General features: G+C 38.1%; 1 protein-coding gene across 7 annotated transcripts in view; it reads left to right on the forward strand.

Moving 5' to 3' along the window:
- Positions 1–25,840, forward strand: part of TRPC3 (transient receptor potential cation channel subfamily C member 3) — a 62,115-nt gene that overhangs the window by 35,326 nt on the left and 949 nt on the right. For 6 of the 7 annotated variants that reach the window (XM_087738051.1, XM_087738052.1, XM_087738054.1 and 3 more), the window contains 9 exons: positions 3,019–3,204; positions 10,324–10,488; positions 13,371–13,587; positions 15,263–15,496; positions 16,851–17,115; positions 19,196–19,391; positions 21,179–21,388; positions 23,675–23,758; positions 24,814–24,889. In XM_087738051.1, coding sequence (XP_087594177.1) covers positions 3,019–3,204; positions 10,324–10,488; positions 13,371–13,587; positions 15,263–15,496; positions 16,851–17,115; positions 19,196–19,391; positions 21,179–21,388; positions 23,675–23,758; positions 24,814–24,889 — 1,633 coding nt within the window. The remainder of the gene's footprint in view (positions 1–3,018; positions 3,205–10,323; positions 10,489–13,370; positions 13,588–15,262; positions 15,497–16,850; positions 17,116–19,195; positions 19,392–21,178; positions 21,389–23,674; positions 23,759–24,813; positions 24,890–25,840) is intronic. The other variant, XM_087738053.1, reaches the window with a different exon arrangement.

Genomic DNA, 25,840 nt, shown 5'->3' on the forward strand with positions numbered 1-25,840 from the left:
ACATAGGACTTGAGTAGACTGAAGGCAAGGTATTGTTTTTGCCTTTACTAGGGTTGTCTTTAGTCTCTACTTTGTCTTCACTGAAGAAAATCCCCATCTTCTTTTTACATTGTCTTACCTCTTTGTGCTTTGCTTAATATCCTTTACAAGCCTGACTTCTAGCAGTTTATACTTACAGTTCTTGGCCTCTATGATGAAACTTTTTCTTGACTAGACTGTCAAGAAAGACTGTTCCCCTTTGCCTTTTTTAAGACTGCTATTCTAGCCACCATTCTGAAGTCTTCCTCTGCAAGGTTTTTTTCTTTGTAGGGTCTGATGTCTAATCACTTTCACACCTTTGACTTAAAAGCCTTCTCTACATTCAGACCTCCATGCTTATAAGTGTTTCACTCCCTTGACTAGCTTTCTTACCAGACTTTGCCTTTTTAAGGTCCTAAATCTTAGTTATACATATGCTTGCTTATCCTTTCACTGAATTTAATCACACATCCCAGTATTATTTTTGTAATTGGCTCTTCTGTACTCTTCTCCTTGGTTACCAAAAACAAATCTAAAATAGCCTTACGTCCTGTTAGTTCACTGACAACTGAATTAATTTGTCATCTATGACCAAAGGAAATAACTGGGTCCTGCCTAGGTCTGATTAGGACTGGTTGTTTCCAAGTCTGTATCTGGGATGTTAGTCTTCCATAATAACACAATTCCTAGTTGTATTTGTTTGTCTCCAGTAATGTTTCATTTTGATTCATATCTGAATCTGCCCTATGGGATTGATAGCTGATTCCTGCAATTATCCTATGCAGCCTCTTTTTCCATCTTTTCCCGAAATAATTTGAAACTACTGAGAGCACGTTAGTTTCTCTATCCTGTTTTATGGATGCTAAGTTAAGAATTTAACAAAACTAACAGTACAAGGAGGGAAAAGTTAGTTAGGCAAGGGGGAAATAGGGAGGGTTTCAGGAAAAAAGAAAAAGAGATTAAATGAGAAAATTATGAGGGCAGAAGCAGTAAGGAAGCATTTTTGAGAAGACAGGAACCACAAAGGAAAAATCTGTACCCCCCAAAAGTGATTTTAAAAAAGGCAGTGTCTGAAAAGGAACAGTAAGCACAGACAAATAGAGAGACAGAGGAGTCAGGCTAGCCTTTTGATGGCCTGGTGGGGGGAAAAACATGAAGAAAAGCTGTGGAGTAATTGAAAAAAGTGGCTATGCTATTTTCAGTTGGGCACTGAAACACTTGATACAAGGGAAAATTGACAGGTTCAGTCAAGTTTCCTCCTCCAACTAGAGCCTCATGTGAGGAAATCAGAGGCTGCATCTCAGATAAAGAAGTCCTAGAAATCTAGCTGAGAGGACATGCACATAGAAATGAAGACCAAGGTTTCTACTGAAGTAGGGATCAGATAAGAGCTTATAGGTAATGTCACAGAGCTGGTGGAAGACACATACAAGCATAAACAAAAGTGCAAGCAAAGATTCACATGTGCATGCTTTACAAAGTTATCTTAAAATTTTGAAATGTAGCCACAAATGTTTTGTCAGAAGAGAAAGGAGATTAGATAGATGGAAATCTTTGCGATGTCGACATATATGAAGCAGCTGAGAAGTTTAAAGGTAGCACCTCAAAGATAGACATAAGCTTGCTTATAGGGAGGCAGCAAAGAGTAAGGATGAAGAGCGTGAAACTTGTGAGCAGCATGCCAGACATAAGGTATGAACACAGCAAAATGCAGTACCACTGCACCCTAGATAAAGTAGTTTAATAGATGACAGCACACAGGCGTGAGTCAGGACTCAGTCCCAAAGTGTTGAAGGAGGCTGAGGAAAGATGGAAAGAGTAAGGACCAGCAAAAAGCATTTTTTTTTTTCTGCATGACATAGTAAAACTTCACAGCTATAGTCAACAAGCTACAAGTCTGGAAATGGCCAATGATACTGTGCAAAATGGAAGTAGTGAGGGTGAAAAGAAGAAATGCTTTACTGAAAGATTAGATTCTGAAAAGAATCTGAATAGGAGGAGGGGGAAGTGTTTTTTTTAATAACTGAGAAAAAAAATGTTTGCTTTATATAGCTTCAGAAGGTAACACAGGCAGAACTGTTGACTCCAGCAGTAACGGAAGGGGAAGCTGATGGAGCGAGAGCAAACAAGAGGAAGATTAAAGTAATGGGTGATTTTGGGAAGAGGAATGGTTTGTGACAGATGCAGGCAGGGAAGTGAAGGAGAGAGGGAGAGGAAGGGAAAGGTGGACAGAGCTCTCGAATAAAAGGGTTGAGGTTTACACAAATGTCTCTGTAGTTCAGCTGTGTTGTCAGTGGAAAGGCTGTCTCTTAAAGAATTACTCAGGAGCCTAATATCTTTGAAGAAGCCAGTTTGTGTTGCCTGTACAGGAAATTTGGAGTATTTTGCCCACAGCACTGGTGCCCGGGTCCATGCCACAGTTATTCTGTGCAGTTACTTTGTAACCCACTGTAGACATTGATGGGTGTGAAGCGGTTCCAAGGATGAGTGGGAAGTGGTGGGGGGGGAAAAGGAGGGAAATGAATATGGTATACATCAGAGTAAAGAGTAAGCAGCCATCTTAGCAGTGCAGAAAGAGCATATTCATAGCCTGGGAGGCAACCCTGTAAGAACTATTTCATTAATTGTCTGCAAAGTTTTTGCAAGGGTGAGGTTAGTATTTCAAGAGTTCTGGTCCTGGTTTGTTTGTGCAATTCTTATTTATCTGTTCAACTTCCCCTTGCTGCCCATCTGGGTTATTTTCATCACGCTATTCTGTAATGTTCCCATGCTCTGTTAAATAGCTGTCATCATCTTCTGTTCAAGTGGCTACCTTGTGTCAGAGAAGAAATGAGTCCACTATACAAGAGCTCTGTAATGTCTGATACACTCCAAACTTGACATACTGTGTAAAAGTCACACACTATTAATTTTCAGCAACTTGTACAGGTTCTTTTTTCCTTGCCATTGACTCTTAAGCATGTTCATCATGGGCCATTTTCTCTAACCCTTCTGTTTCAGAATGACTATCGCAAGCTGTCTATGCAGTGCAAGGATTTTGTGGTTGGTGTTCTTGATCTCTGCCGAGACTCGGAAGAAGTGGAGGCCATTCTGAACGGGGATTTGAATTCTGAGCCAGTTGAAGCGCAGAGACACAGAGCATCGCTGAGCCGTGTGAAGCTGGCCATTAAGTATGAAGTCAAAAAGGTAACTCCTCATAGCCAGTGCTTTCAGACAGTGTGATAGGAATGCAGTGTCATCTCATTATTCTGCAGGTGTTATGAACCTGTGGTCAGATGCGTTACTGAGACATAGTGTGTGTAATCAAGATTCTCACAAGGCAGAAGCTGGCAGAAGGGGGTTACAGTGGAGGAGTTTAGTTTAATCTACTTTCCCCAGCTGAGAATTGGCAGGAGATTTTAATGACATAAATCAGCTGTGCTAGCAAGGTTGTACACAGTTGGTCAGATCTTTCTCCTGATTAAGCCAAAAGAAGAGATTACAGTGGAGACAGATTTTCACTCAGTGAAAGTAAGGATGTGTCTTCCTGCCAGTCTGTGTGATAATATCTAATCCAAAGAGAAGGCTGTATTTGTTGGTTTCAACCAATGGAAAGAACTGGTTTGTTCATTATTTCTCTTTATTACCTTTGCTTTCTACCTTAAGTAACTTAATCAGGCAAGTAAATTCTGGGAAGTAAGTCTTGCAGCTTTCTACTAGTGTTCCTATCAACACGTAGTTTGTTTTTTTTTGGGGGGGGGGGGAAGTCTTGCTTTTACTGCTTTGAAAAAGGAAAAGAGAATATCTAAGTTGTCATTAAGTATATTGGGTTTTTAATTTATCTTAAAATATGACAGTAAATCAAACAGCTCATCTGCAACTGTGTGGGCTGTAGTGAGAAATTCTACATGGTTTACTGTGTGTGTTCCTTTAAAAAATATTTTAAAATTCAGTCCTGAAAATGTATGGAATGTATTTATGGCTAGTTAATCGGTTCATTTCAGTTCTTCATCTTTGCACCTGTATTTATTGGTGTTTTGTAAAGTGCAGTGTGTTTTCAGTGGATGCCTCTCAAAGTAATTTTTAATGAACAGTTATTTTGTGAATGAATGTTGTGTGTTGAAAAACAGAGCTGTTTCACACATTTGACAGAATGCGTATCCGTTTATTGTAGCAGTTTTCAATATATAGCTATGTTGTTCATTTCAAGATCCCACTACCCTAGCGCAGAAAATAGTTAATACTGTGTCCTACTGGGAGAGGACTCAAGAAATACAGCAATGCCTTTGTCTTATTTACAGCTACCTATTTACATGGTTAGCATCATTTCCATTCTTAACAGCCATTATAATTTCATCATCTCTGCAAGAAGTCTTGTGTCTTTCAGAATAAATAACACTTTATTCTGTGGCCACCTGTTGAGCCAATCTGCCATATAAAATGAATTGTAAGCAATCTGCCAGAACAACTGGGAAATGTTGGTGTTTATTGTGTCCTCAAAAGATGGTTAACAAAAATTGTAAACACAGATCCCAAACAGCAAATTGTTGTTTCCTATATAGAATTGGTCTACAGCAGATAAATGCATATTAATTAGCAAAATTTAAGGTAAATATACACAAGTATTAAATTAATTAAAAAGAATGGAACAGGGAAAGAATCAAAGTACGTAAGCATGTTATCATATCTAAATAACACATGAATTCTTTATGCTGTTGCATATTAACGTTACCAAACCTTTGCTGAGACTTGTGTCTCAGCTTTCTTGCTGAAGACTCTGGTTTTCTTCTAAGAGGTCGTTGTCACTGATTAAATTCATTGCTGAGCAAAGGGCCACACAGGTGTATTAAGAACAACAAAAACCTATGTAGTACAAAAAAAGACAATTCTATGTAGCAAACTTGTTCTCTTCTCTTGCAAGAGACTAATTATTTGTAGATAAACTCAAGATTTTGACTCCAATTCGTGACAAATACAGTTCAGAACCTACAAGACTAATCATCTTGGTGGGAGGAAACAAATAGATGGTGCAGAGTTGTTACCGTATTCATACATGTGCTGTTCCCTGTAAATGGCCATTACAGAGGGCATGACAAGGATTGAGCCAGGAAGTGTCTCTGCCACAGTGGTCCTTTGATTCTGGCGTTGGCTCCATTACAACTGTGGCAGATTAATGTGATATTCTGACTGTAGAACAAACTCAGATGTGGGAACTCCACACGGGATGCTTTCAACCCTATAACTGTAGGAAGAAGACAAGGATGTGGCTTATGTTTCTTAGCTTTCAGTATTTCTAGCTGCGCTTCTGAGTCAGCTACCTTAAGGTCCGTTGACTGTTGCAAGACAGGCAGCACAGCCAAACAGAGCTGCAGGTCCATGAAATGGTTAATGAGCTGTATGCCCTTCTCAGAGGGAGGAGAGACAGGAAAAAGCATATGACAAGTGAGCAAACGTGCTCAGAAGTTCGCTGCCAGGGTAATGGAGTTTTTAATTCTATTAGTCGTGAAACTCTTGCGCTTAATACCCTAGGCACTGCACTGAAGTGTAGCCCATCTTGTAAACAGGGTATGATTTTGAAGCTAAGATTCAGACTGAAAGTGCAGCCCCAATAGTGAGGGACTAAGGGAATTAAAAAACCAAGAAAAACTAATTAGAACAAGTAGTCTTGCTCTGTATGCTGAATTGCTGCTGCAGTAGTGCTTTTAGTATCTTTTTGTATCTTAACTCTGTCTTTAGATTGCCAGCAAAATTTCGGAGAAGTTGCTGACAGTGGGCCAAGTTCTGCAGTTCTTGCTGAGATAAAAATCAGAGTTGAATTTCCAAGTGAAATCAGTAAGAGTTTGAGTAAAGTCGCAGGATTTAATTTTCAAACACTGAAGTTTTGAATTGATGGATAAGAAAGAAGATTCAAAATTCTCTTTGTATGTTGTGTGTTTGTGTATCAGAGAGTGCCAGGATCTGTTCCTGCTATGTCTAAACTCAGTCATTAGGATGTTAGGAATAAATAACATTATAATCACTCTTAGTCATACAGAAAAATATTTACATGGTGATGGCTTAGTTCATGGTCATGAAACTGAATGCATCTGAAGTGTTACGGTCAATTATGCCCAGAAAAGCAGCTAAATTAAAATTGGGATTTTTTTTTTTTTTTTAAGTGACCAGATACTGTCCTCATGCATGTCTGTTGTTCACTGGGGTTTGGATTGGATCCTAAAATATTAGATAAATGTGATAATAAGATCAACATGTAATGGAAAGTAAGAAACTGCATGGAAAGTAAGATGAGAGAAGAGAAATGCAGAAGGAACAGGGTTGTAAGATGATGTCATTGACGCGTGAAATATGATGTGAATCTGCTGTCCTCGGAGGAGATGAAGCTGGGAGGAGACAGATATACGGGGCGGCGGAGGGGTAGAAGAGCTTGCAGTTGCTGAACAGAAAAAACAACAAAATCATAAATTCAAATATTTCAGCAGAGCTGGAGAGAAGGATGAATTTCAGAGCTTTTATGGATGGGAGAAGTGACAGGAGTTGCTCTGAGGGCTTGGAATGGTGCATATTGTGCAGTTGCCAACAGTTAAATAAGTTGCTAAGATCTTCTCGAGAGTCCTTAGACTTACGGCCAGAGAAGAACTTGCCATAACCATTGGCATCTTATTCACTAACTCCTCCCTTTTCTGGGGAAAATTATAGCACAGACAGATCTCCTCTTAGGGTCGGATCAAAATGTTGATAGACCAGGAGGAATAAACCAGCACACAGCTCTGGGTGAGATGCAAGAGGGGCCCATGGGCTGATTGGTAGCCCCAGGTGAGCTCCCTTAAAGCTCCTTTGCTGTTTCTTCCCATTCCTTCTGGTAACAGGAGGAATGATGTGGGTGTTTCTTCTCTCTCCTCTTCCCTACAGTTTTAAGCCTGCTTTTTAAAAATGTCTTTGTAATTTGAAATAATTATTTACCTTCCTGTCTTTGGCCACAGTTGATCTGCTGTGGGATTTGTCCCTTGGTGTCCTGAGTTGAGAATGAAATTTATCTTAGTAAAAGAAGAGACTGGGGGCATATGTCAGAAGGCACAAACACACAAAAAACGGTCTCTTTTTTTTTTTTTCAAATGGGCCAGGCAGGCAGTTTTTATGGTGCATAAGCTTCAAAGATGACAGCCTAATAAAATGAATACAAGCATAGTTCAAGTTGACATTAATTTCTTAAGACTTTTAAAATCTTTTTATTTCTGTTGGCTGTTCCACTACAGGTACAAACTGCATTAACATGTGATCTAACTGGTTAATGAATCACAAGCCAAAATACTTTGGGACCTTCGTTTTAGAGCAAAGTAGATAAAAAGGGAAGCAATCTTCATACTTTAAAAGTTCATGCAATGGCTTCATATTCCTCCTCTTGAGAGTTTTAAGGTTCCCTGTTTTCACTGCCAATGATTTAATTTGATTTTTTTCAAGAAGCCTGGCCTATTGTACTACTGTATGCACTTTTTAATGAGATTTGGAATATAAATGGAGTTTTGCAGGGAAGACCTGGCAAATAACAATGTATATAGTACATTATGATCTCAACAGAGTACAAAGGATAATAAAATGGGTATTCAAGGTTTACAGTATTTTTAAATTTTTTTTTTTTTTTTAAAGTATAAGCAACTCAGATCAAATCTCACTCTTAATGCCACATGGATTATCAGAGTTACTAGAATTATTTTCAAATCCTTTTTGTGAAACTGCCTAGCATTCTTTACTCCGATTTACTAGTTAGTGTCAACCAATGTGACAAGTATATTACTGGATCTCTTTGAATTGCTGGGATAACTAGGCTGTTTACCCTTGTGCTTAACTGATGTCCCACGTGTTCTTTTGATGTGGCAGTCTCATAGGACATGGTATAGTACTAACAGTGATAATGATGAGTATGACAACACTTTAGAATTTGACTTAACCAGAAATGTAAATATAATGGGCAAAGAAAGTAGGGAGCTATAGAATTATTCTTCCCTCCCACCCCTTATGTTTCTTCAGTAGCAGCACCCTACATGAGCTACACACTTCTGGTTACATGATGTGATCCTGATGAAGTGGCTGCACAGTCTCCTCTGTCCACATTGCCTCATCCTAAAGAATGCAACAGTGCTTTAAAAGTAGAGCAATACATGCTCACCCTTCAACAAACTCGACCAAAAGTAATATGAGTAAAATAAAACTTAAAGCATATCTAAACAGTTGTTGACAGCAGCTTGTTTCAGCGTTCCGTAATTAATTTGGGAATCATTCCCTTTCCCTGTGAACATACTGAAATCTTACTGAAGCTAGGAAAATAACATTTGCATGTATTTGCTGCATAGGAGAAAGATGGAAGTTGACTGTAGTTTTTTTTGTTTATTTGTTTTTAGTGGGTACTAGATCCTTAATATGTGCCAGTTTGGTATCTTAACATTTCAATCTCTGCTTCCTTTGAATTTTGGGACACTTAAGGAAGAATTTGTGGAAGCTAGGGATGAATGAAACTTATACAAAAGGCTCAGGAGAGCAAGTTTGTGTTGTAATAGCTGTCTGAGGAGAGGCTGAGCATTAGTCCTAAGCCTATTTTTCCACTTGTCTGATTGTCTCTTCATGACTAGATCCCGATAAATTCACTTGATACCCTATTTCTTTGTCCTGACGTTTGTCTGGCTTCTCTCCCTCCCTATTTTAAAGCAGTTGGTTACAAATGTCCTTGATGATGCCTTGACTCTGCTTACTGAAGGTCAGTTGAAATTTTACCATTGACTTCAGCAGGCATTACAGTTAGGTCAAAAGAGAGTATGTATGTTTGAAAATCATCTTTCACGTGTCCGTGTCTGGGTACAAGAAAACTAAGTACCAAAATTTGGATGTAGGGTTGAACATTCCAAAAATGGCCCCACGTTCAATGAATTGAAAGTCAGTGGTAGCTGTGTATGCTTAGACTACTGACAATCAGGACATTCTTGTTTAAATGCCTGAATGTGTCAACTTTTGATCATTCTATCAGAGACTATACTTATTCAGATATTTGTACACATCTACTTTTGTGGTTTCCTCTATTACGTTGGATGCCTTTTAGTGCTTCTGCTATAGAAATAAATGAGCAAGTACTTAATATTGATAAATAATAATGTAAACTAATCAGCAAAGATAAAAGGAATATCTCATAAAAGAATTCATTAAAAATAAAATTATCTTGCTCAGAAATCCCGGAAATATTTATATTTTTAATTAAAGTATACATTTCAGATCTTATTTGAGCCTTCTGCAGTGTGTTGTTAAGCTGCTAACAACTCATTAAACCACAAAGAATAGCATAAGACTGCATAGTGATAACAATCTGTACATTCAGGGTCCTTTAAAATCTTAAAATAGTGAAAAAGGAAGTTATTTTTGAAAACTAAAATTTGAGGATTTAATATTTTTTATCTGAGATAGTATCAAAGGCATGAACTTAAAGAAAATACAAAACTGTACAGCAAAATACAGTCTCTTACAGAGTCCTTACAGCATCATCAAAACCATAAGATCATCTTTTCACCTGGTTCACAAAATGGAATTTCCTTGTATTACTGAATGCTAAATTTTATTTTCCACAAAACATAAAAATGTATTTGTAGTAAGTGGCTTCTGATTATTTTTCAAATCCCAGGTACATCTAAGTAGAGGTGATAGCTAGCACCGTTGATGGTAATAAGAGAGAAGAAACCTTTTCAATATTCATCTCTCTCTGTTCTGGTGAGGTTTAAAATTATGTGCTGTACTTTTGTTTCACTTATTTCTTGCCTCAGTAAGTTTTAGACTGAAAATCTATAGATGGTTAAGGAGGTATTTGGAGCCTTTGTCAAAGAACCAAAGCAAATGGTAATGATGTTTGAGGAGGTCTGTGAAGAGCATGTACAGGAAAGGGAGAGAGTAACGGTGGATTACGGCCAGACCAGAATTTTCAGTTTCCACAGGAATTCTGCATGTACCTTGGGTCAGCTTGATTTGCTGATAAATTGTTGGAAGCTAGGACTGAGGTTCAACTCTGATAGGATCCAGTGGGATATGTGAAGCTGTTGTAATAATGCATAAAAGGCTTCTATCAGCGATGGCTGTCCATGTGTGCAACCTTGTCCCCGAAGTGCTGCTTTAAATCAGCTCAGCGGTTTCTTCTTTATTTATTAACCTTTATTTTAAAGGAGAAGAAACATGGTTCTTAAGGTCTAAATTAACACCAGATATTTAAGGTGATCATGATCATGTATGTAACAGTTATGTAACTCTTCTTATAAATTATATTTATGTCTTGGTTTTCTTTCTTTTTCTTTACAGTTTGTGGCCCATCCAAACTGTCAGCAACAGCTACTGACTATCTGGTATGAAAATCTCTCAGGATTACGGGAGCAGACCATAGCTATCAAGTGTCTGGTTGTGCTGGTTGTGGCATTGGGCCTTCCATTTCTGGCCATTGGTTATTGGATTGCACCATGTAGCAGGGTACTGAATTTTATAAATTACGTCTGTTGTACTACTCCGGGAGCTGTTTTTCAATTTCTGGCATTCAAAATGCAATATTGTACCTGTAATTTTGCTGCTTCCAAATTTTAGCTAATTAATGATATTTTTAGTAATCTCTGGTCTTGAGCCAAAAGATGCTATTGGTTTTACTTGCACTGTAAAGAGGGGACCACAGTGATGAAGCATGAAAATAAATTGTTAAGTTTAAAGAAAGGGAAAAAAATCCTTCTCTGAGAGCTTTTTTTTTCTTTTTTAAATTTCCATAGATCATGCTTACCTCACTATCTCCGCTGTGTAATTGTATTTGTATTAGTAACACGAATTTTTTGAAAGTCACCACTCAGATTCTGTATTAGGTCTCCTCCGATGGCATCTTAAGATCTGATGCTGTTCCCATATAAACCATTAGCAGAACATCTGTTGACTTCACTGATGCAGAACTTAAGATTAAGTAAAATATTTGTTATTCCTGCCCTAGGAGGTCTGTTTATCAGGTGAACCATAGAGCAGAAATTAAATTAAATGCACTGTTCCAACCATGTGGTAAGGTATATTTGTAAAAGAGCACAACTGTCAAGTCTTACCTCTTGAAAACTATATGAAAATATATGGGTGTTTCCAGCTTTCCTGGTGATTTCACAATGAAAATAACAGCAGTTTCTTTGAAATCTTTATAGTCTGTAGCATGTGAATTGTCTGCAAATGAAGCATATTAATAGATCTTTGGTAAATCAGAAGAAGGAAGACTTCTCTGTTACATTAACTTTTTAAAAGATTTAAGTAAATTTACTTCTGTGCTGAATGTGGTCTTCCAATTTTATTTCCTTAACAAGTGTACATCAAAGAAATGCGAGTTTCACTCATTTATATTTTGCTCTTGTGGTTCACCTCAAAAAGGATAAGAACTTGCTCCTCTCCTGCATATTTCAAGGGAATCTGATGTTTCCTCTGGGTTAAATATTTATTTACTTTAAAGATAAACCTTTATGAATATAGTATAATTGTTACTCTCATTATTGTCTGAAATGTCACTTTCCATGAATATCTGTAGTAAAGATATTCCTCACTCACAGCTCCATATCATAGAAATGTATGAATATATTTTTAGCTGGTGTCTAATATGGAAAAGTGACATTTGTCCTTGGGCTTTAATTCCCAGTACCAGAAACACCTGACATTTTTCCTAGTGCTCATGTCAAATAAAAGTACTGTACATTCAGATCAGTTGTTTGATATTGTAATTTCAAAGGTGCTTTCTAAAGGTCAGGAGCAGGAAGGGAACCTGAGATTGTTTGCACAGGTAGTAAATGCTGTTTAGCATGTGCTGGTCCGCTTAGTTTGTAGTAGCTGACCCCAGTTTCAGGAAAACCATTCCTTTGAAATAAGAAAGCTACTTCCAGTTCCCCATCTGCTGAACTTGTTTTTCTCTTCTTATACGGTACTGCTGATAATGCAGCTCTTCACAGGGGATTTTGGAATATTGCTTAATATTGGTGAGGTATGTGATAGTTTATCACATTAGAACTGTGTATTAACATTAATAAAGGTCGGGCATTACGTGCGGAGCAGTATATTGTTCTGTTGTACTGAAGGAGACAGGAGACATTTGGCCTTAAGAGGTGTGCAGCAGCTAAGATGAAGTCTGTCTAGCATCTACCTTGTCACACCGTGTGCAGAGATGGGACAAGCACTGTCCTGCTCCGGCTACAGAAAGGAGGTGTATTCCAAAGGTACTACTCCTCCCAAAGGGAGGTAGGCTGCGAAGGACAAGTAAACCTACATGTGCATTCCCCCCAAGAGGTCTCCAAAGAGTGTCGTTAATGCTATCTCTGTGCTTGAGCCAATGCATAAATTGCTGTCTATGGTGCAGCTTTACCAATACCTGCGTTTTTTGAGTACGGGGTGGGGAGTTGCAGCAGCACTGGCCACATGAGACCTTACTGCCTAAATAAAGGATACTGGCAGGATTGCCCTCAGAGGAGTGGGCTTATAGCTTGACACTTCTGATGCTGGCTTGCAAGATAAGGTTAGTACTGATGGGATCACAGGCTCTTTTTTTTTCTTTTTTTTTTTTTTCTTTTTTTTTTTTCTTCATACAGTAAGTAACAGCAACAGGCCCATTGCTCTTTCCAGTCTGGTCTTCCGGAGGCAGCCGGTCCTCTCTTCTGGTGCAGACGGGCTGCCTCTGCTGTTGCTGTTTTGTCCTTCTACCAGGTGCAGGTGTGAATGAAATCAGCTGAATTTATTTGAAAATAGTAATATTTCCGATGATGTCCTTTTTAGACCATTGTGATGGAACAGTCATTATTTTTAGTAGACATAGGTTATGTACTTGGCGCTTATAGCTCTGAATGTATATTCTGTGGATGGAATAGAGTAGCCAGAGATGAGAAGACGAGTCTGTAATTTTTCCTAGAGATATGGTCATAGACAAGCTAATAGTACGCTTTTGTTGGTAGGGAAAGCATTTTGCGACTTGGAGATTTTATTTATTTATGTATTTTCCATGTGCTTGCTTCTGCCCCTCATTGGTATCTGTGGGTATTAGATCAAACTTGTGGTCACAGCCATTGTACAGTTGTAATTCCTTGGAGTGTTTCCCCTCAGACATTGCCATCTAGAGTTTATGGAATAACATGAATGCTCACTAACAGGACAGCATACTCCATGAGGCTGCCTTTGGGAGACTTTTGTCGGAAATGGTAAAACATCACAGTTCTGACACTTGGAAGAATATCCTTTAAAAATGAGGTTTCAGACTGTCCTGAGCTCTGAGCGCCCATTTACGCTTCTGGAATGCCTGATGAAAGAGTTTGTTTCTTTGAGAAAGCTGAGTGGTTGTTTTTGTTCTGCCTTTGCAGCTTGGAAGAATTCTTCGAAGCCCATTTATGAAATTTGTGGCACATGCAGCATCCTTCATTATTTTCCTAGGCCTGCTGGTGTTCAATGCTTCAGACAGATTTGAAGGTATAACAACGCTACCGAATGTCACTGTTACGGATTACCCTAAGCAGATCTTTAGGGTGAAGACTACCCAGTTCACCTGGACAGAAATGCTGATCATGGTATGGGTACTTGGTAGGTATATTGCCCCTTCATCTTTATCTCAACTGTTTTCCTGCAGATATAAATTCTAAAAGAAAGGACAGAAGCTCAGGTCCCAAACCTTTGCTCCAGCTGATGCGCAGCTAGAATAAACCCTTAGGGCAGGTAACAGTGCATTAGAGCTGGTGAGAGCATCAGAGCATCTCTGTGCTGCCCCCTCTTGCAGCATGGGGTAAAATTTTGTTTGCTGATTTGCCGTGCTGTTTAGCAATTCTGGCATTTCTAACAGGAGCACAGGTTTGCTGAAGAGAACACCACAGAAATTATACTTTACTGAAGTGGTTTTCTTAAATAGTATCAGGAAGCCTACGCTGCTGTGTGTGCCAGAAGGGCAGGAGTTCCTACTGCTTGGTGTTAATGTGCTAGCACACACGTGCTTATGTGGCTTTACTGCCTAGGTAGCATTTGGGGAAATGACAGTTTCTACCAGTGTCAAGGGGTTAATAAGTCAGGTCTCATTACTCAGTTTTTTTCACAAAACCTTGTCAGCTCTCAATCTGTTTGAAACTCTGTATGGCAGAAAATGCTATCTTCTAGCATTTCATCAAAGTCAGGTGCTGTACATAGCAGTGTCAGTTAGCCACATGATAATTAGCATTCTCAGCTTTTACAGGCTGTGGAAGAGAAAGGAAGTGTTACTGTGGCTGCTACGTGAAGGTGCCTCGCTCTGCCTTTTGAATCACCTCTATCTCCTGGTTTAAGCACTGCTTGGTCTTAAACTGTGTTAGGGTAGGGAGATGCATGTCCCTTGCATGCTGTGGCGAACAGCCTCTTTATTTGACAGAAGGCAAGGATTGAGATTTTGGTGGTCTTTAGGACTCGGTCACTGTGCAGAATTTCTTGGGCACTCAAGATGCAGCCATCCTCAAGCCAATCCAGTGTGTGGCTCCTGTGGATATGGTTGGGATGACAGCAGTGAATTACCCAGCCAGGGAAACAAGAAAAGAAGTTGTGGAGTTGTGGTTTTGTTGTTTGTGTTGTTTTTTTTTTCCTGAGAAACTTTTTTGAAGTAAGAAAAAATCTTGATTCCCAACAACTACATCTCTAGGTTATGATGAGGCTGTGATCTGGATGAAATCCATGTAAATGGATTTCTGAGAAGAAATTTGAGTAACATAACTGAATTACACATAGCCGAATTCCACTTCCTATGCTGAAAAGCATCTTATTCTGTGAAGTGGAGAACCAGTAGTATAATTGTGCCCTTTATATTTGGTCATCTGTGTAGTTGGGTAGCTGTGCTCCTCTGTAAAAATCCTTCTGATTCAGAAATGATTTAGAATGTAAATGGTAAGGAAATGAGAGGAGTTTTTTTTCTACATTTAACATTTTTCCTTCTTTAAAAGTACAGCATACTGTTATGTTGTTAGGCCATAATACTTTCACTGCCAAGTCATGGCTCTATGCTACCCTATGTGGAGATGTCTGAGCTTTATCCCTGCGTATCAATTAATACCTTGCCATTTGATCAACCCTGTTAAAACCAAGAGAGCCTTACTCAAGGTGTATGATGACACTGTGACACTGCAAATAAGTGAATTTTTGCTCCACTGGTACCACCTGGCTTCATGAAATGGGAGAATGCAGAGAGTTTAAATGAAAAGAGTTTGGCCAACATTGCTATGGTTTTTTTCATTTCTTCTTGCAGGTATGATGTGGTCAGAATGCAAAGAGCTGTGGCTGGAAGGACCCAGGGAATATATTCTGCAGTTATGGAATGTTTTGGATTTCGGGATGCTGTCCATTTTCATTGCCGCTTTCACAGCAAGGCTTCTGGCATTCCTGCAGGCCACAAAAGCACAACAATATGTGGACAACTACATTGAGGAGAATGACCTCTCTGAGGTCACGCTTCCTCCAGAAATAGAATATTTTACTTACGGTGAGTTTAACTTTTCTGCAACACAGATCTGAACATAGGAACTGGTAGGATGCACTAGCATTTCAAAGCCTTGAGGTGAATATTTGTATGTGTTTGTATTCATACATTGTCTAACCATTTCTGCCTCAATATTTATGTTTCTATTCTATTTAAACAATAGTTGTTTTGACACTAATTTGACAAATAAGTTTGCTAATACATTAAAACAAAACAATAGGCATAAGGACAAAATCAGTTCAAATGTAGCTATCCATAATTTTGTTGTAACTGTTTGTCCTAGAGCTAAATTTGACCCTCTTGATTTTAAACATTTGCAAACTATATTTTATTCTTGGCTTAGTGCACAACAGATAAAATTTCAATGTGAATTCTTTTGGTTGGTTCAGTTGTTTGATCCAGTTATTCATATTCATAAAGATCTATCAGCATTTCCTGCTGAAGGAAGGATGCTGGCCCAGTAAAGATCTGCTCAAATAGAATAAAAGTACTAAATAGTTATTGCAGTGCAGAAATTGTAATTAAAGGTGTGATGAATCTCTATTTGCAACACCAGCAAAGGCTGTATTTGGCGCTGATGGTGTATTTTAGCATATGCTTTATGAACTTCAATATATTATAAAAGCAGACTTGGCTTTGTTATTTATGTTAATCGCTAGATAATCAACCTGAATTTGTATATATGTAAATACACATTTAGAAACATGTGGTACTTTGATATGAAACACATTTTAATTCAGTGTTATTTTGCTAAGATGGTGCATTAATTCACATAATGAACAATTAATGAATTTATATATAAACTCAATTGTTTCTGTACATATTGTGTGTAAAAACCATGATCCTACTTCCATTGAGGTAAATGGCAAAAATCTTCATGATTTCAATGGGAACTAGGTTACATCCTAAACTTGTAAGAACGAGAAAAGCTTGGTGCGATTGATAAAGGAAATTGTTCATCAACCAACACTGTTAACTTCCCATCAATAAAACACAAAGTATGAATAAATATCTGGCTTTAGCATAGTGCTTCTTCAGATAGGTAATAATACAGTTGTGTTAAGAAAAGCAATAAGGAATTATTTATTGTTATGTAGTTCAGGTTAAAGTGCAAACTGTAGAAGAAAATGTCATATTTATTCAAGTATCGTTTTTCTTCTCGCAAAAGGTAACGTAACTTATATTCATCATTTGTGCCTTAAAGGAAATAGGAATAGAGTAGCAACTACTAGACTCTTCAAATATGTTTCATCTAAATTCGGACGTGTTCATGGAAAAATCCTATTGAGATGTATTTTTCAACATTGTGATAAATGAGTAACTCCTTATATTTACCCCTATATTTCATATCTTTCAGCTAGAGATAAATGGCTCCCATCTGATCCTCAGATAATATCTGAAGGCCTTTATGCAATTGCTGTCGTTCTTAGCTTTTCTCGGATTGCCTACATCCTGCCTGCAAATGAGAGTTTTGGGCCCTTGCAGATTTCACTTGGAAGGACTGTTAAGGACATCTTTAAGTTTATGGTCCTTTTTATTATGGTATTTCTTGCATTTATGATTGGAATGTTCATACTGTATTCCTACTACCTTGGAGCTAAACTAAACCCAGCCTTTACAACGTAAGTATGAAGTTATGTTTTAAGTAAAAAGCCGATATTAAACTTTCAAGTTTTTCACTAAGGTAACAAAGCCTGTGAGATATTGTATGCTCTCTCCTAGCATTAAAATAAAACTGAAGACAGTTGAAGTCAGCGGGAAATCAGGTATCTCAGGACCTTAGAAAGCAGAATACAAAAGACCAATTCTTTTCTACTTGTATAATGGAAGCTTTCATTGCAGTCTAAAATAATTTTACCTGTATATTATGTTAATCACACAGACTTGTGGACAACCAATTGCAAGAAATTATTACTGATGTCTTCCAAAAGACATTTTCCCAAAGCAACCATTAGAATTGTAATCTTTAACTGGGCTCTGTCAGACCTAATTGATACACAGAGAGATTTAGCCTAGATGTCAATAATAGGCCTCCAAATAATTTTAATTTGTCAAGAAACAGAGATAGTGATTCTGTGGATTGCATGTTTCACCCTTTGGCTGGTACTGAAACAAATCTGTAAACTGCATTGGACTATTTTGGATCCAGATCTGCAATCTACATGACAACTACGTATAATCGTTAGTCACATCAGTACAGAAGAATGCTAGTTATAAGGCTCCTTTCGTGCAATGAGATTGCTTGCTGTGATCTCCAAAGTTTTTTTGTTTCCTTGTTTTTTTTTTTTTTACTCCCTGGAAAAAGGTGATGCTGGAAGTGATAAATATTTAGGACGTTCCAAACCAGAAGTAATTCCACCAAATGGTGAAATTCAGAACTTTTCTTTTTCTCCTATCTTTCTACAGGTGACATGACTTCTATAAAAACTGCCATATTTTCATGTAGTTGACTCCATGACTTCTCCTTAATTTGAGCCTGATTTTTGCACTTATTCTTACACATTGTCTTTTCTTTAGATAATGAAACATAATGATACTTTTGTTACAGGATTTGATATCAGGTGTCTAGTATGCATACTATTTGTGTGCTTATTAATATTCGTTTCTTAAACAGGGGTGTTATTTTACTAGACTATACATCCATTTGTGTATTATTTGCATTTAAAAATCATTTATCAGTGTTAAAACAGGTAATTCAAGATATGTGTACTGACATATTTTAGTTACTAAAATACAGCTGTCTGTTGGTTCACTTTTTGGTAACACAGAGGATGAAGTCATTTCCAGTAAATTCTGTAGGGTGCAATGGAAGGCACATCAAAATCTATTGAATATCAAGATCTCTCAGCTTGCATTCATTAGCCCACCTCTCGGCGAGGCAGGATAGAGCTTTGCAGTGAGCCGTGTCCTGACTGCATGACAAGTCAACCTGTAGCAATGTTTCCTGAGTGGAAAGAGGAATGGTGGCATGAGGGGGAGAGCTTGAAGAGGATCCACTTTCAAAGGCCCTGAAGGCTTGAAGAGCTGTCTGGCAGCTGTCGGAGAGCCCTTGGCAGCTCAGTTCCTCAGGAGTCGTCCTGACCATGGGATGGAGACAAGAGCATAGAGGCAGTCGGTCCTGGACCTGGAGCCTTAAGGTTATCTAGGTGCCTGCCTCCTGTTGAAGTGCCTGGCTCCTACTGATTTCAACAAGTCTTGAACAAATGCCATGAAATCCCTTTGGTTTGTCAGTTTTGTTGCTGAACCTGCTGCTACCTGCTTCTGAGTGCACCCTTCCTAATGGAAGGTTTAATCGGAAGCCCTTGAAAGGGCTGCAGCAGTTTCCTTCCCATTAGCCCCATTTTTAGCTTTATTAGGACAGGGAAGGTCTGCTCCCTGCAGAGTTAAACTGGAAAGCAAAGGGAGGCTTCATCTCAAAACCTGGAAATATAATACCTTTCTAATTCCTGGTCTGTTGTTTTGCATGTATTTTTACAACTATATTATCTGTGATGGACAGGCGGGGCACAATGGAGAAATTGAGCATACTGTGAAAAATATTTTCTTGCATGTTTGTTGTTTTGATCAGTGCTCTACAAACCTGGTTCACAGGCAAATTACTTGAGATTGTTTATCACTTACTGTAAACACAACTTATATATTTATTTGTGTAGTTAGTAATAATGCCTTCCTTTTTTTTCCCCCCCCCCCCCCCCCCTACAGAGTGGAAGAAAGTTTCAAGACCTTATTTTGGTCAATATTTGGCTTGTCTGAAGTAACATCTGTTGTCCTCAAATATGATCATAAGTTCATAGAGAACATTGGTTATGTTCTTTATGGCATATACAACGTAACGATGGTAGTAGTTCTGCTCAACATGCTGATTGCAATGATCAACAGTTCATATCAAGAAATTGAGGTGGGCTCTGTTCCCAAGTTATTCTCTTTTGTTATCTTGAAAAAGGGCAGAATTATTAGGAGTTATTTCAATGAACGCATCTAGATACGCAAAAGTACAGTGAAGAGATTACCTCAGTAAAGGAGGTCACAAAAAATAACGTGTTCCTAGGACTGACTTTAACAACGCAGTCAAGCTGCAGAACCTTACAGGATCTGAACAAGTAGTTTCTATTGTGCCCTGTATACGCATCTAAGGAGATGTCACCCATCCAGAAATCTTAAAATCTGAAGTAATATTCAAATGAAGACTTCTGTGAAGTAGAAAAATGTTACTGGGTGTAACATTTTAGACATGGGTGGTTCATTCCCACTTTCCTTAGGGTGCTTATTGCATGTTTCCTTAATGTAGTGCACTTCAGTCTTTGATGGATCATTAGGATATGGATTAAATGTATTTTGATGTGTTCTTTAACGGAAATCTTGTTTTTAATTCCAATCCTCAAACCTTTTAGCTAAATGTGCAGGGGTTAGACACTTATGCACAGCAGTGATACACGGACATGGTTTATTACATTTATATGCCTCTGTCCGTGGAGTATGATACAGGTGCTTATCTTCAAGATTGTTGTGACTGAGTCGCACTTTGCAATGCTTACATGCTTTGTTTGCAGTATGTGCTTTTTTCCACTGTAGGTACAATTTTAAAACTCGATTCTAGGTTTACTGAGCTTTGCCCTATGCCCTGAAAACACACTGGCAGTATTTCTCCAAATCTGCCAAATGGCTGAGTTGAATGAATACTTAAATTTCACACAAATTTATTGGGTGCATTGCTTATTAAAAGAGAGATATTTTATTTTCATTTCATTATGATGACAAAGTATCTTCATTTTTAAAGATCTTTAGCATCTGACTCCAATAAAAAACTCAGAAAATTTAAAGTAGAGAAGATACTTGGGTTTTAAAAATAAATCCCAAGTTGCTGAAATGAAAGTAAAAGTATATTTATAGCACCAGTTTTCCCGACCATGAGTTCTGATATTATTCAAATAGTACTACATTCACATAGAAGTGGGCACACACCCACGCTAGCAGGAAAAAAAAGATTATCTAAGACATAGCGTACAAATGGATACGTCATTGCCAGTGATTTCTGGGAAATGTCAGGGAATTTAGCAGGAAAAAAATAGTTATAATAAACAAACTTTTTACCTTTGGAGTAAACCAAGCCCAGCCTTGGAATACTTCAGTAAGAATGTATTAGGACAAAATCAGTTTGTCGTTTTTTAGCATGATTTCTTCATGACAACAAAGTTTGTATTTTCTGTACTCCATTATAAATCAGAGTTACTTTTCATGGTTATATAAAAAGCTGTGAGTACTACCAATTTAAACCGTGTCTGCCCTGAAGCTAATACTGCGTCACTTGTGTGAGTACCAAATTCACATGACCACTTTAATGAGAAAAACAAGACTTTAAAAAAACCAAAAATGTTCCACTTTAAATAGCAAGGAGTTTATATGTTGGCTTTCACTCAGTGCAAAAACAACACTTGTTTAAATGGTTCACATGCTTTAACTAAGTATTGTCAATGAGATGTTGCCATAAAGAGACAACTGAAATTTAGTTAAAATAGACTTGATAAAGTGGCTGCATTTTTGCAGAACTACTGGGAGTCTTACTAGCAAGCAAATAACATGTTATGTAAAACCAGAGAGGGTAGATATTTAAAAGAAGTTTCGTTTGGAAGAAGTTTTGCATTTCATAAAAACAAAGCACATACTTGTTTTTATATCTTAACACAGGATGACAGTGATGTAGAGTGGAAGTTTGCTCGTTCTAAACTTTGGTTATCGTATTTTGATGATGGAAAAACATTACCTCCACCGTTCAGTCTGGTACCAAGCCCCAAATCTTTTTTCTATTTCATTATGAGGATCATTAACTTTTCTAAGTGCAGGAGGAGACGGCTACAGAAGGACATTGAAATGGGAATGGGCAATTCCAAATCTAGGGTAAGTACTGAGATCTTTTCATTGCAGTGAAGAATTGTGTATCCACTCCAGCATTCTGCTTTCTTTAAGTTTTAGGGTATAATCTGTGCTTCTGATGATAGTACGGTAATAAGTCAAGCATTTATATTCATAGATATGTATTTCAGACTGCCTAAATATACTGCATAAAACCAAAAAATAGCTATAAATTCTCTTAGGACCACAAGGAAAGTCCAATGACTGGAGAAACACAATTAAAACAAAAAGAACTGAGTATTCAAAGACACAAGTAATTCCCACAAGGAATGACCTAAATATTGAATAAAGATGCTTTCAGCCTCCATTAGAAAGATTTTTAGTTCAGGGCAAAAAAAAAAAGGCCAGAGGGTAAGAAGAGAAAACTTTTCCTTTCACTAGGACAGGAAAAGGATGAAGTGTGGTCAGTATCATATTCACTGCCTACTGTCAAAGGCTATGTTCTCAACAGAAGACAACAGGAAAGGGGGGGGCGGGGAATTGGCAATAATAATCTTCAGTACTTCCATGACATTCTAAATTTGGATATCTAAGTGTTCTTTACAAATGTTGGTGGAATGCAGTGTCACGATGCCCTTGTGAGAATTAGATAACAATTCCCCTTGTTTTACTGATCGCAAACTGGGGTACAGACAGGTTAAGGAGGTTACATGTGGCTTTTTTTATAAGTTAGGCTCAAGGCCCTGTGTGTTACAAAGACTGAGAGCAATACCTTGAAAATAATTTTTATTTGTTTTACTGTAAATTATCAGAAATGTCAAGCCTAGTCATCTTTTCCGAAAGATCTCTCTGGAGCCTAGGACTTCTCAGCTGTTGGTGGTACTGAATCTTCAGTAAAGAAAATACTTTCTCCAGTTTCCTGTAGGCAGTGAAAGTACATACATGTTTATAAAAATGTCAATTTAAATCAGTTTAGCTAGAAGCACTTTTTTGGTACTAACTGCTCATCTTTTGCTCTCTAGTGCTCTGAGTGCCTGAACTTCATTAGTTCTCTCCAGTCACTGTACAGGAGATGTGTTTAAAAAACAAAACAAACAAAGAAACCTCAACACCCTAAGATACACTTTTATAACACAACATTCAGTAGTGCTCGCATATCATACAGCAGTACTTACATTCTACGTATGATAGTGAGTCACTAAAGAACTAAAATCCTGTCAGAGTCACTGCTGCGACAGGTCAGGTGGAGCTAGTTTTCTTGAACTACAAACCAAATTATTTTTCTCTGGGAAAGGCAGCCCACAGCCTCCGCTGTGTCAGGCTGGGCTGGCACACTATGTATTACACTGTACAAAGATAAATCCTGCCTCACTCCCTAATAAAAGTGGTGGCTGAGCTGATGTCTCATTGCCCACAAGAAGGTGGGCAACCTGGAGCAGGTAAAAATAGCCCACTTGTGGCCCAGCTTAAGTGACAGGCTGTATGCAGTATAGGCACAAAACCCACGACAGTTATGGAAAGCATCTAACTTACTACATAGATGCAGGCTGACTTCAGTTTGCTCCCCAATCCCACCAGAGAGGTCAGCTATCATTGATTCAGTGACTTTTAATTGGTCACACAGAAAATTAATGACAAATGCAGATTGGGGCATTGAATCTTCTTCTATGGATAGATGTTTTTTACTTCACTCTCACCAGTGTATCTGAGAGGAGAGTTAGGTCCCTGATTTGGTAGTAACAAACCTTCTGTATTAGTCACAAAGCCATCTTGTCCAAGGTGGCTTTTTTTCCCTTCTGCTTCTAGCCCACTGCTACAAAAATTTTAAATTATTTGGGATCTGATGGCTTTGTGATCCTCAAATAATTGAACAATGACCATTTCTCTAAATGTATTACAATTTCTGAAAATGGTGCTTTGGAAAAACACTTCGAACTAAGCAGAAATCATTTTGAGCATGTATTTGTAGTTAAAAGTATGCTTAAGAGTGCAGATCCGCAACAGCTCTTTGTTAAAGCCAGTTTAGAGAGTCTCTCCTTGCTCTGGTCACTCATCCCTGCCTCCAAGTCATAATTCATTATTTCCTTAGCTGTGCGAGCATGTTTGCTTTGAAGCTGTGCTGTGAACAGGATGGCTAAAAGGATCAGTGTTTAAGAAAAACCAAAACGAACAAATAAGTGAAGGCAATCTTGGTTTTTTTTTTTTTAAATAATATTCTGATATAGTGACCATGGAGACCTCCCCAAGATGTCTCCAAGAAAAAAAAAAATGGAGCTAAATTCTAACTGTGCATTCCATAATATATTTTAATTTTGTCTTATTTCTTCCTAGTTAAACCTTTTCACTCAGTCAAACTCCAGAGTTTTTGAATCGCACAGTTTTAACAGCATTCTCAATCAGCCGACACGCTATCAGGTAAGTACATACAGCAGTCACTGTTTTGAGTAATAGAACTGTGCGTAAGTAGAAGTTACTGTAAGTAAGCAGAATTTGTGTTTTAAGTACATTTTGCCTTCACCAAAGAAAGAAAACCTCCTGTAGAAATCAAACTCCAGGATTCTACTGGAAAAAAGACAGTTATTGTTCAAGCCGTATTATTTGAAGCGTTTAAAAACTAGCCGCTACCAAACTTAAATTTTCCTTTGATGTCCAGTTTGGAAAGTGTGAGAAGCAAATACCTGAAACTGATTTCTGGGGAAGGGATGTGAAAGCATGGAGCTGACTAGGTTAGCATTACTTTCCCTTCCTTTCTTCTCATGATCTGAGACGTGACATTAAACATTCCTGCAGATGGGAATGCTCCTTTCTGTTAAGAGGAGTCTGTCAGAGGTTCCCTTCCCATCTTCTTTCCAGCTCAGAAATAGACGAGTAAATAGGAGCTCTTGTTCCCCTAGTGAAAATGTTGAAGGTATGTAATCCACCTGTGAAAATTCTGTTAGACGAGCTACGGTAGATTAGGTATGGAAACACAGTACAAGAATATTAGTACATACAAGGAAACCTGGCAGTTACAGTGTAAAAATACAGATATAATCTTAATGAATCCTGTACAGCTGACATTGCACTGTCATACTGTAAAATCTCAGCTTTCTTTCTTTTGAAAAGGTAAATATTTATCTCTTACTGTTACACATCCTTTCACAGGTGAACTGAGTTTAACAAAGAGTAAGACCTATTCTGAAGCTACTTAAAACCTAACTTAGGTGTGTTTAGACATATTTTCCTGTTGTCCTGTTCCCTACAAAAAGTTGTGGTGCTCTGTAAATAAGAGGTAATTGGATGAGAAGAGTGCTTTATTGTAATGATGCATCTCAGCATGCCACCAAAAAAGCCCAGATGAGGCAACGGTTTGATCTGGGGTTGATCATTCTTTCACTTATACAGATGTGAGGGAGATAGTTAAGAAAGAAAAATGAATAGTGTTTAATTATATATGCTCACCTGATTATATAACTGTTTTAATCTGGCAGCAAATAATGAAAAGACTGATAAAACGTTATGTTCTGAAAGCACAAGTGGACAAAGAAAATGATGAAGTAAATGAAGGTAAGAAAGAGACTGCATTTGCAATATTCAGAGACAATTTTTGTCACGTTGTATTAGGAATCAGTATTACAGTGGTGCATGGCGGTTTCAAGTAAAAAGAGGGTTTATTTCTACTTCAAATGCACTGAACTCAGATAGATAGTAGTTGGAAGTATGCCTGTGACAACAAAAATAGACACGTAGGACCAAAGAAGTAGAACAGAAATATTATGGGCCCCGTTTTACAGGTAGAAAAAGGAGCACAGATGTGATGCACAGTTACAGAGGAAATTTGAGAGGAAGCCACTAACTGTATTCACACTCCAGAGTCCTAGTTAGAGCTGCAGGACATCTTTCTCTCTGTTTCATTCAGCTGAACATGCAATTTACCACTTTACACCATGAACTACTTGTATTACCTTCCTTCATAAAGCTGTGCAGGCCAAAAAAGAAACTCTTGAGCTCTGGGCAGGTCCCCAAACAGAATAATAGGGGTGTGTGCAACATGGGGCTAGCTAAAACATTATCAGGCAATAGAATTATGTCCCTTCCAGGGCTGGCTCTGCTCCTGGAAATGTTACAGCCAAGCAATGGTTTTGTTCCCCATAGTCTGGAAGTTATAACCATCATGGTTCAGCCAGTAAGACAGCTGTGTGACCACCACCAGAAAAACATACCTGCTTAGCAGAAGTAGTTCTGGTCTGGGCTAATTTAGTTGGGTTTCGGTGCACTGGGAACAAGTCTAGGGATTTCTCCCTGTTTTGCCTCTCTAGAGAATTTAGGTATTCTTTCATAGTCTTTTATTTCATGTGTGACAAATAATTTCCTGCAGTGGATACTGTGTAAGAATTCACATACCTCACGCTTGCTGGAAGAATAGTATTTGAATATTTTTAAAAGCTTCTGCTCTTGAACTGAATATCCTATAATGGAAAACACGCTGTTGCTTGTTATGAGCCTGGCCTTGACAAA

This window comes from Nipponia nippon, unplaced genomic scaffold (genome assembly GCF_047370975.1).
Source record: "Nipponia nippon isolate SJK-2023a ecotype South Korea unplaced genomic scaffold, ASM4737097v1 scaffold_6, whole genome shotgun sequence".
NCBI lineage: Eukaryota > Metazoa > Chordata > Aves > Pelecaniformes > Threskiornithidae > Nipponia > Nipponia nippon.